Here is a 12,268-nt window from a genome sequence, read left to right on the forward strand (position 1 = left end):
TCTGCCAACTTTTCATTGTATTTCCACCTGATAGAGAGAGGGCTCTCTCACTTTTTTTTTTTTTTTTTTTTTTTGCAGTTTTGGCCGAGGCCAGGTTTGAACCTGCCACTCCTGGTATATGGGGCCAGTGCCCTACTACTTGAGCCACAGAAGCCACCCTCTCCCGCTTTCTTACAAGGCACTAATTCCCTCAAGAGGGCTCTACCCTCTTAACCTAATTACCTCCCAAAGAACTTATGATGTATTTCCATTGTACTGGGGACAGGGCTTCAACATGCGAATTTTGGGGGTACACAAACATGGACAACAGTACAAGATCAAGACTAAATACTGGAGCAGAACAATGTAGCAGCGGACTTAAACCTTAGAACATGCAGGTGTGCTGTCTGGCTCTATCTTACAGAAAGTTGACTGACTCTTAGGAGTTGTGATTTAGATCTTTTTGAAGTTTAACTTTTAGGAACCTTGTGATAGACAACATATTGTGATCAGTGTAAATAATTGCAAGTACCCTCGACTTAAATTTCCCATAAAATATATAAATTGTAATCCATGGGGGCAAGTGTGTGGGAGGCAGGGACACAGTTCATGAACACAAAGAACAGTCCAATCATATTAAAAATGAGTTTATCTTAAATGTTTTGAACCAGAAGCAACCAATTTCACATGAAAATATAACATTCTGAAAGGAAGTTATTTGAAACATGATTGTTGGGTACATTATTTTAAAAGTCATAAGCTTCTAACCAGATGTATAAAAATAAATATGCACCCTACAAGTAAAAGTTTTACATGTGAATGATTAGTTAGTAACTATGTATTCGATCTGTATTTGGAGTATTATAAAAACAAAAGGTCAGTTTCTAAGGTTGTTTCAACTAGACTACTTTGGGAGCAAAATTAGACATTTCTTTTTGATGTTTGCAACTCAACTGAGTTGAAAAGACAAAGTTAGGAAACTATTAAATACACAAATTAGTTTAAATGTTTCAATTAATACATTTCCAGCTGAGTATCTTAACCAAACAGAAATTAAAAAAAAAAAAACCTACACAAAGTTTTGAAAGCTATTAGAAATATCTGAAGCCCATTTGTAGTATTTTACAATGTTATAAAAGCAACAATTAAAAACACTAGCATTTCAAATACAATTTACAGACATCACATTATTTACAGACATCCATACTAAAAATTATGTTAAAAATAGGATTTCTTAAACAATAAAATTTAGTTTAGTGGGTATTCAAGTATTTCTAACAAGAATATAAAATAATCGCTTACTATCAAAGTTACAAAATAAAATTTGGCCAGGATCTAGTAACTGGGTAGAGTTAAACTTTTACAAGCAATTATTTTCTATTTATCTAAAAGTGTTCATATTTAATCATTTACATTTTAGAATATTTTAATGCAATTTACGAAATCAGTCAAGATATGGAATGTACTAGTTTATTGAATCATATGTTATATTCATGAAATTCACCCATTTAGGGATGTAAAGAGAATTTTAATTCTGATTCTCAATTCTCTGGAGTGAACATTAAAACTAACTCTAAATTACAATTAGTTTATTAGCTTAGTATAAAATAAAATGACAACTAATGAAATAAGGCAATTAAAGTAACTTATTTTCACTCCTAAGGTCACAATAATAATGAAAAGTTCCTTTATTATTAAACAAAGTCATCTCCATGAAAGTAATTGGGGTAAAATTACTATTTGTTTAGAGTATAAAAAAAAGGGAAGGATGCGCAAATTAATTAAACATTAACATTAAAGGCTTAATTAAAATTAAACCTATGTGAAAGGCAGAAATTTCATCTGGAAACCTAAATAGATTTTCAGATTCAAAAATGTGAAAATCAGCACAATGGGTTGACAAGATTATAGCAGAGAAAACAGAGGCAGTTACAGTGACATTTCCAATAAGAGGGCCCTAGGTTAATTCCTAACACTGGTTGTTAGCAGCCCAACGTAAAACAAAATAAAAACCATTCACATTTCATATAAAATTTTAAAAAAAGTAACAAGATAAATAAATACAACAAAGTTTAAGCATTTTTTTAGCTTACACAGCTGAGTAGTATTTATGGACTCATAATAGTCAAAGGCCTAATTCATGTTAACTAGGAGCAAAGTTAAATTCAATCTGACTTTGGAGATTTAATTGAAAAACTTAATCATTAAGGCATTTTTTTCCCAAATGCTATCAAATTCAAGGATCATTTTTTTTTTTTTAAAGACACTTAGTGGAATCATACATAGCAGACTATCACAGAAGTCAGAAATAAATGGGTGGAACCCTGTTGGTTCCCCATTAGAAAGTGCGTCTTCATAAAACAAATAGTTCTTTGACTAAACTATGTATCACTTGGTATTTTTCCATTAGCATAGTTTACAATCTATACACATGTACTGGTTTATTTAATACTGGTTAGTAGCCACACAACAGAGGGACAAATTTAATTTTTATTCAACCGTAGCATATAGCAAATGAATTGTTATGTACCCCGGTTTTTTATTTTTCAAGGCATGCTAAGACTATTCAAAGGGACTTCTAAAATACCAATAAACTGATCAGCATAAAACTTTATATAAATTATACATACACACACATAAATTGATCGATGACTTTAAAAATGCTATCTGTTTTGATTTTCTATCACTAGGTTTGGTCAGTAAGTTCCTTTAAATGGCCTCTGAGAAGTATAAACTTGTCAGTTCCATCATTTATCTATTACAGTGTATGCTAGGTTTACATCTTTGCTCAGAAGGATAGCCTGAACCAAGACTATTATGTAACACAGGCCCTACCTCTCTGTCACTCTGAGATACTGAATTATCATTACAAAAGCCGCTGCTTTCTGGAAAACAGAGCTTAGGTCTCTGATGATACTTCAATCTGTATGTGTCAGTCATGCAGCTATCAACTGAAAAATAGGTGGTTAATGATATTGTCTCATTTGTACTGGGAGAACTAGAGTCTAGTTCTGGTTGGCAACATGCATCAATAATTGCACCTGAGTTTGCCTGAAAATCATTAGCTGAAGAGCTGGATGGGTAGTCTGATGTGTTATCAACACATTCTTTCACTTGAAATGTTCCTTTCCGCCTTTCATCATTCACATATGTACTCATTTCTAAATTTGGTTCTGAAGCTATACTTAAACTGTGCTTCGGAAGGCTAGAAGAATTAGCTTGAAACACCTCTGTAAGATTGACATCAGCTGTAGATTCATTTTTCTCTGACTGTAGCACACTAGTTACAGCATATTTCTTTGGTGGCAACGGGGGTGGTAGATTCTGGCAAAAAGGTTTTGGCATCTGACACCCATCAGATCTGCAGGTTGGCTGAACTGTATGTTCCTTGGACTGAGAGTTCTCAGAGTAACATTGTTCCATCATATTTTGTTGCTGGAAGAGGGGGGCAATTTCTGGCTTTAACCCAACAGTTCTCATGTGTGAAGACCGCAATGAAGATGGTAAGACTATTTCACTGCTGTTCACTCTCTTCCCAGAAGCAGAGTTATCACCATGAAAAGGCAAACCTCTTCTCTCAGAATTTTCTATATTAAGCCTCTCAGAAAATCTGCATTCATCTGTTTTATCAGCCTTCTGTTCATCTGCCTGATGGATAGTTTCTCTTGCACTATGGTCCTTGAGTGTTTGTGGACTGGGTGGAGGAAGTAACTTTCCATTGGTTTCATGAACATGTGACCTGAAATATAAAAGTAAAAACAAAGCTATATGCTAATATGTAAAACCAGGGGAAACCAAACATTTGTCCTGTAGTTTGACTTCTCCAGTATGTGGCTTATATTAACTTTTTAAACATTTAACAACAGAAAGGTGAAGATATTCCCAACCATTAACATTTTCTGCCTTCTTTGAATCCCAAACTTCATGACTTAATATGTGTATGCTTACCAGAAACACACATCATTACCAAACTCATATTTCTAATAATTGTAAATGTAATTTAAAAAAAAAACTAATTGCAACTTAAAAACACTAAAATTACATTTATTTGTGATAAAATACAGCACAGAACTTAATGAAAAAAATATTACAACCAAATAATTCAATACCCTGAAACTTTCCAAAGTTTAAAGGCAATATAGGTAGAGGTATTTTAAATACTGATATATGCTGCTATAAGGACAGCATACTAATTTGAAATTAGTTTGTTCAAGATTACCTCTGGGTAATAATTACCTTCTAAGATGAAGATAAATGATATCACATTGCAAATTTTTTTTAGTATGAATTACATGGAATTACATAGAATAGAATGGTTAAACAGAGTTGAGGCTTGCTAGGTAAACAGAGCTATAATCCAATTTCAGCTCCATTGTTTTGGGAGCATTACTTCACCTAAGCCTCAGATATCCTCTTTTTTGTAAAATACTACCCACCTCATAGGAATGCAAAACAGAAAATCAGATGCTATACACGTGTGTGGCATTTTGTGGGCCCTCTATCCTTAGGTCCACATCCTACTAATGATTCCCAAATAAGTAGGCGTCATAATAATACCGCAGACCCATGCCTTATGCCCTTCTGATAAGAGCTCCCATGATGTGCGCACTCAGGAAAAAAAGGCTTTTATTTTCTCTGTGATTACCTTTTTATCAAACTATTTTTTATTTGGAGATGTGATTCTGGGTGGAACTCATGAGATTTATAGCCTGCTTCCCAATTCTTAAGTTCTTTTCTAAAGCCTGTGGTGGGGAGGAAAGGAGGAAAACAAAATTACTGAAGTAATCTTAAAGAATTTATTCTATTTATACTTCTCTAAAGTTTTCTATAAAGAGCTAAATTCTCTTCCAATTAAAAAACAACAAATTATTCTTTTAGACTCAAAATGACAGCCGTTTTTTGAACCCTATATAAAAAAATTCACAGTTCTTTCTTCAGTTTATTATCACTTGAGGATGTCAGCAATGCCAGAATTGCACTATTCCTGCTGGGTCCTGTGGAACATTGTGCTGCGTATCTCTGTTATATAAAACATGATCTGCATTGAGAAAGTATTATAATGGAAAAATTCAGCATTTGAAGATAATCGGCTTAGGCTGAAGTTTGGACTCGCTAATTACAGGGTGGTAAGCAGGCCTCTTAACCCCTTGCAATCTCTGTTTCCTCATTTATAAAATGGGATGATAATCCATTTTTCCTACCTCATAGGAATATCAGGAATGTCCAGTGAATTTACATGGATGGGAGGTTATTATGACAGCATGTAAAATATTATGCCAGTACTAATTAGCTATGATTTACTGACTGCTTGTTCAAGTGGTAAGAAGAACCTTATGAAGAAATTTACTGTCATCTTGATTTTATAGATGAGAAAACAGAGGGTTAGGAAGGTTAATAAGTAACTAGCCCAAGGTCACATAGCTAGGAAATCTAGGTATGATTCAAAAGTCCACGTTCTTAACCATGATTCCATATCGTCTCCTTGTAATTGTTACTAATCCCCAGTTCTGACATACAGTAGGCACCAACAGTTTTTAAATTTAATAGTATCATGAAAAGATTTCTCTCTTATAAATACTGCCTTAACTAAAACAGCTCTACTAAAAATGACTATTGCCCTCTAATCTTTAATGTATCTAAATAAAACCAAATCTGGACTATACCTAAAGTAGGCTAAACTGAACAAACATAACCCTGAAAGATAAAACTCATTTTACAGGGTAAAGCTGAAGAAAAGGGAACTAAAACATTTAGGTTTATACAGAAATTTACCTAAGACCATTCCAATTTTTGTTACCCCCTTTATGGGAGAGCAAGTGTTTTGTATCTGAGAACCTGAAGGTCTGCAGGGAGCTTTTTTCTTCACTAAAAGCACAAGGAACTGGGGCACCACTACACCGATGGAAAAATCTCAAGCACCAAGATATAGACAAAGCACAGAAGGATCTTTGGAGTTCAGTTAATTACTTTGTGGACACCGTATCACCTGCTTATATTAGAAATGGAGCCTAGAAAACTACAGTTATGTTAGTCATATGTCTTTATAATAAGAATAGCTACAATTTAGAGGATGTTCAGTGTGTCCCAAGTCATACATTTCTCTAGATCAGCAGTTCTCAAAGTGCAGCCACAGAACCCTGAAGGTCTCCAAGAACCTTTCAGGGGTCTGTGAAGTCAGACTTATTTTCATAATCCTGAGATATCATTTTTGACTGTGTTGACATCTGCACTGCTAGCATAGTTCCAGGCAATGACACCAAATTGTATTTGTAATTGTATTCTTCACTGCCACACTATTGTAGTTTTTTTTTTTTTTTTTTAAAGCCAGTTTCACTTAATGCTTGATGAAACAGCAAGATTTATTTACTTTATTAATTTACTTAATTTACACATCTTTTTGTTGTTCTGTGTGAGGAAATGGGAAGTACACATAAAACATTTTTGGTGCATACTAAGTAGACAGTTGTTTCAAGAAAAAACATTGAGAGGATAGTTTGAGTTATCAGTTGAATTTAGCTGGTTTTACCAAGCAACACCATTTTTAACTGAAAAGAATGATGGAGGGGCGGCGCCTGTGGCTCAGTGAATAGAGTGCCGGCCCCATATACCGAGGCTGGCAGGTTCAAACCTGGCCCCAGCCGAACTGCAACCAAAAGATAGCCGGGTGTTGTGGCGGGCACCTGTAGTCTCAGCTACTTGGGAGGCTGAGGCAAGAGAATCGCCTAAGCCCAGGAGGTGGAGGTTGCTATGAGCTGTGTGACGCCACGGCACTCTACCAAGGGCAATAAAGTGAGACATTGTCTCTACAAAAAAAAAAAAAAATGATGGATGAACTTTAGTTATTCAGACTTGGGTAGTGGCAGAAATTTTCTTGGAAATAAAAGAAGCAACCTGTCACTTCACGGAAAAAAGCTGGTATCTTTATTGCTAATGACAAAATTAAAGCTTTTATTTATTTATTTTATTTTTTTGGCTGGGGCTGCATTTGAACCCGCCACCTCTGGCATATGGGGCCGGTGCCCTACTCCTTTGAGTCACAGGTGCTGTCCTGAAATTAAAGCTTTTAAATGAAAGTAATTTTGGAAAACCTGAATCCACATTAAGTTCTGTAACTTCCCAATGCTTATAAAAGGATTCCTGCTAATATCTTTGGTAATGTTAACAAAAACAGTTTTTAAAAAAGATACGACATTAATTAAATATATCAACACGTGAAGGATTTGCATAACTTAGCAAATGACTTAATGGATGTTACAAAATCATGTGTGGGTAAAACATCCGTTCAAAGTGCAAGAGGGACTAATGTGTTCTAACGTAATAAAGGATGAGGCATTATCTACTATGGTTTCAGATTTTATATTGTAATTAACCTTGAAGAAGAATATCCACAATTTCTAGGAAAAGCTATAAAAATTCTCCCATTTCCAACTACAATGTGTATGAGGTTGGATTTTCTCATATGAAGAAATTATCAACAACAATCTGAATGCAACAACAAACATAAGAATTCAGCCATCTTCTATGAAGCCAGGCATTCCAGAGATTTGGAAAGCATGAAACAACGCCATTCATCTTGCTAAATTTTTTTGTTTTCCGAAGCCATCAGTTTTCATTAAAAATGTTATTTATGTTAACATGGAAGGGATTTATTATTCTTTAAATGAATACATATTTTTAAGTCTTCAGTTTTAATGCTTAATGCAGCAAATATTGATAAATATAACCTATAGAAACAAAAGCTGTTTGAGGTCATCAATACTTTTTTAAGAGTATAAAGATACCCTGAGGCCAAAAAGTCTGAAGACTGAAGTTCTAGTTGATTGATAAGTTAATCTTTTATAACCTCAGTTACTATTCTGTGAAACAGCTCTTCTTTCTACACTCAGGGAAACTCGGGCTCAGGGAAGTGAACTGACTGAATTAATACTACAGAGCTGGCAAACAACAGTGTGCAAACCAGTCGGCATCAACTTTGAAGCCAGTGCTCTCGCCCTCCCTGCAAGCTCTTTTGTATATGCCATGAATACACAAGGCCATCACACTGGATCTCCTTCTGAGCAAAGAGGCCATTTGTCTGAACATGTCATGTTTTCACATGCTGATCCCCACAGAAGATACTGAGATATGAATTGCCTATACTTTTATCACAGTTCCAGTAAGCTTTTCTGCATTCTCCCGTATTTTCAGCTGACCTTTCCATCATGTTCATTTATCTCTGTTTCCTCCCATTCTCCTGCTTCTAATCTACTGTACACCAAATCTATCAGGACCACAAAGAAAACAAAAGGATATCAAATCAAAGTTATTAAAGCAGTGGCTTTTATTTTTTAAACAATATAGAGAACTGTCTTAGATGCTTTTATATCCCTAGATCAATCTTCTAGGTATATTTTTAAAAATCACTCTGTCACTCAAAATCCAACTGGAATCTACAGTTGATCAAAATATTTAAAGTTTGCCCAATTTGGGCACCCATAGCTCAATGGTTAGAGTGCCGGTCTGTGCACTGGGCGTGGTGGGTTCACACCCAGCCAGGGCCTGCTAAACAGGAAAAAAAAAAAAATTGTCCTATGAAAGAAATCTATATTTGATTATGATCAGGCTTTGCAAGTTAAATCTTGGAAGCAATTTCCAAGAGTCATGAAATATGTATGAGAATTTAATACCTTGTCATATGCCTCACATAGTAAATAAAAGGAGGGAACTAGTCTGGTATTCATTTGTTTAACACTCTCGTACTAAACTGCTGCAATCTCTCTGATTGTATATGTGACTTTCTGTTATTGTTTTTCCAGAGGCTGGCACAACGTCTAGCACATAGAAGATATTCAAATTAAAGTCTGCAGGATGAATGAACAATTGCATGAAAAACATACTGATTTTCTTTTTCTTTTTTTTTTTTTTTGCAGTTTTTGGTGGGGGCCGGGTTTGAACCCGCCATCTCTGGCATATGGGTCGGTGCCCTACTTTCTGAGCCACAGAAGCCGCCCCCATACTGATTTTCTTTAAATCACCCCCACCATTCGCACCATGTTCCCAACTCACTGATTTGGGACCAGATAAGTATGAATTGAGACAAATCTTATCCTTCCCTTTCACAAGTGCAATACCAATAGAACCTTAAAAGGCAGTAAAATTTATCTGAGTGTCTCTCTGGTAGGAATATGTAATTTTTCATGCTTGAGAAAATAGTCATGTGTAAACCTGACACACTGCCTGAAGCTCAGAAACTATCACTCGCTACAATAGCTATTTTATGATTAATATATGTATATGTCAAGGAGAACCTCAGTAATTTCTCAATGCTTAAAGCTTGAATAATTTTTAAGTTAAAATTATGTTTATTTTACTTCTTAGCTTCTCCATAATCTTAACATTCACAAACAAGAAAAAAGAAAATATTTAATTCTTGAATAATTCTTTACTTGTATTAAGAGTATCCACACAGTGGGCAGCAGGAGGCAGCAGAGGTTTTTATAAATGTGCTTGAAATTCTAATATCACTGTGGCAGGCATGCAACCAAGTGGTTTGACTTCAGAATTCCAACTAACTTAAAAATAGATGTGTTATTTTTCTCTTCTGCTGACATAGACATCTATGTGTCTTTGTGGGGAATTCTGGCTCCAGGTTATTTGCTCATCTAAAATAGTCTGATTTTAACACTTGGCATAGAAAAAAAATCTCAATGTCAAGGCCAGAAACTTTAACAATACAAATTTTGATACTGTATGTAAAAAAACCCAAAACACAGTATTTGAGAAATCAAAATACATATTTCATCTGAAAAGATGATCTAGGTTTAAAACAGACTTATACAGCAATAAAATCAGACTACTGATTATTTCAAAAGAAATAATTTAATCAATGACGTAATTCACAATAAGAATACATTTAAATAAAGTTTGTATATGTCACAATAATCACAAAACTTTAACTGGATAAACATTTCTGGCTCAATGTAGCACATATTAAAAGGAGTAGAGAGATACTTTTAATGTATAATGATCTATACTATCAGATAACTAAATTTTGGGATGTCACAAAATGAAAAGGTGGGAATCAATAACTTCTTTTCTCACTGAAATTATAATTTAAATGAAAAGCAAATATTTCTATTTTACTACAAATTCAATTTCAATACTGAAAGTTTATAAATATGTTTTAAAAATATAATTTGTGCTGTGGGTGGGCCATAGTCAACAGAGAAGAACTTATGTGTTATATCAGTCTACGAAACCAGAAGAATTTAATGTGCACCAAAGAAAACTGACTGATAAGGGAGGCTCTTTCTCTAAATACACTTCCCAATGGATTTATTTCAAATACACAAACTCTTTAGTAGTTTGCCATAAACATCTTAGAGGAAATTATCAAACTTATGTGCGTGTACAAGCTCTTCCAATAAAATCTTTTACTTGCTAATTCTAGGATTTAGCACAATATTTAGGATAGTATAGTTCATTTAACAAAGTGGAGCTACAGACTTTGTATGTAGTAAGAAGGGAATCAACAGACACTTTTTGGTTGCCGGTTAACTTCTTTCACTTTTATTTGTCATTTCCATGATCAGGACTCTTGGCTAGAACGAAGAGTGACTTCTGGGATCAACTGAGATTAAGCAAAGTATTGCACACTCCAAAGGCAAATGGCAAAAGTTCTCCAAAGACCTTTTCAAGAACTTTTGCCAATAACTGCCTTGTGAATTATTATGTATAACCTGTAAAACTCCTAACCTGTGTATTTATCTCAGTAGCTAACCTTACCTCACAGAAAAGTCCACTGGGAATAAATATTACTTCAACTGTCCCCCCTAACACAAATACACACGTATCAATACCTGCACTCATATTTTTGTTGTTGTTGAGAGACAGTCTTGCTTGGTCAACTGGCCAGAGTGCTGTGGCCTCAGCCTAGCCCACAGCAACTTCAAACTCCTGGGTGCAAGTGATCCTCCTGCCTCAGCTTCCCAGGTAGCTGGGGAACTACAGGTGCCCACTGTAATGCCAGGCTAATTATTCTATTCTGAGTGGTGATGGGGTCTCACTCTTGTTCAGGCTGATCTCGAACTCCTGAGCTCAAGCGATCCTCCCACCTTGGCCTACCAGACAGAGTGCTACGATTACAGGCATGAGCCCCCTGCATGCTTTTCATCTCTCTAGTCACAGAAAAGCTGCCATTATTTTTATTCAAATTCTGTCTCTCTACCTTGTTTCCTCTCATTCCACCTTAGGGGGCTTACTCTATCAGTTATTGTTACTGTTCCTTTCTTCACACTTCTCTCTCCCTCTATAAATCATCATGTTCTTTACCTTCTGCAATATAAATGCCCAAGCATCTCCATTAAAAAAAATACAAAACCAAGCTCTTGGTTTTACTTTCTAGGCAATGCCTCACTGCTATTTACAGCAAAGGTTTTCACAAAGTTCAATTCTTTACTTCTTTTATTTACTTTTTATTTTACTGTAATCTTTTAAAACTTTTTGTTCGGAAACACTTTTAAAAAGTTCAGAAAGTTGAAAGATTAAAAATAATTTAAAAAATGCAAAAGAGAATTGAAAAAAATACATAAATAAAAATACTTCAAAGCATACCTATATATCCTTTCCCTGGATTCACCGGCTATTAATATTTTAATAATAGGGTTTTTTCCTTGAACCACTTGAGAGTAAGGTACAAACACCATATTGGCTTTTTTCCCCCCTATGAACCCTTTGAGAGACAAACATTTACTTCCCAAAGTACTTTACCTCTAAATACTTCAGCTCTCCCTTGATCTTGCTTCTATTTCTAATGCTCCTCTAACACTGCTTTTCCTATATTACTAATGACTTACAAACTGCTAACTCAGACTGGAATTTTTTAATCGTTATTCAGCTTAACCTGCAGCCATTCTCCCTCTGAAGCTCTCCAGCCCTGTTTCCTGCGGTGCCCCGTCCTCCGGTGCCCTGTCCCTTTGCAGCTCCTCCTCACCATGCTTTCCTACGGCTGCTCCTTCTCTCTAGCCTGCCTTCCTCAGCACACCTCGTGTTCCTTACTTTGTCTATTTTCTGCCCTTCGATTTCTCATTTTCTGGTAAGATCCTGTCCATGCCTCTATGGCAGCCAATTTCCACAAATGCTGATGGTTACCAAATACATCTTTACTGATTCTCGACTTACGTTCCTACATGCCTAATACATTTTATTTATCTGGCAGGTAAACTCAACAAAGTAAAAACTAAGATTAGCATCCCTCCACACCCCCCAAATCTGTTCCTTCTTCACATTTTGCTGCATCTAGCTATGTGAG

The 12,268-nt window shown here is 35.3% G+C and overlaps 1 protein-coding gene across 1 annotated transcript in view; it reads right to left on the bottom strand.

Moving 5' to 3' along the window:
- Nucleotides 1-1,767: 1,767 nt before the first annotated feature.
- The window catches only part of USP53 (ubiquitin specific peptidase 53), a 38,178-nt gene continuing 27,677 nt past the window's right edge, over nt 1,768-12,268 (bottom strand). The window contains exons 13-14 of the mRNA XM_023519242.1: nt 4,625-4,721; nt 1,768-3,718 (exon numbers count right to left, since the gene is read on the bottom strand). Of these exons, the coding sequence (XP_023375010.1) occupies nt 2,731-3,718; nt 4,625-4,721 (1,085 nt within the window). The 3' untranslated portion in view covers nt 1,768-2,730. The remainder of the gene's footprint in view (nt 3,719-4,624; nt 4,722-12,268) is intronic.

Source organism: Otolemur garnettii, unplaced genomic scaffold, assembly GCF_000181295.1.
Source record: "Otolemur garnettii isolate 467f Iridium unplaced genomic scaffold, OtoGar3 scaffold00164, whole genome shotgun sequence".
NCBI lineage: Eukaryota > Metazoa > Chordata > Mammalia > Primates > Galagidae > Otolemur > Otolemur garnettii.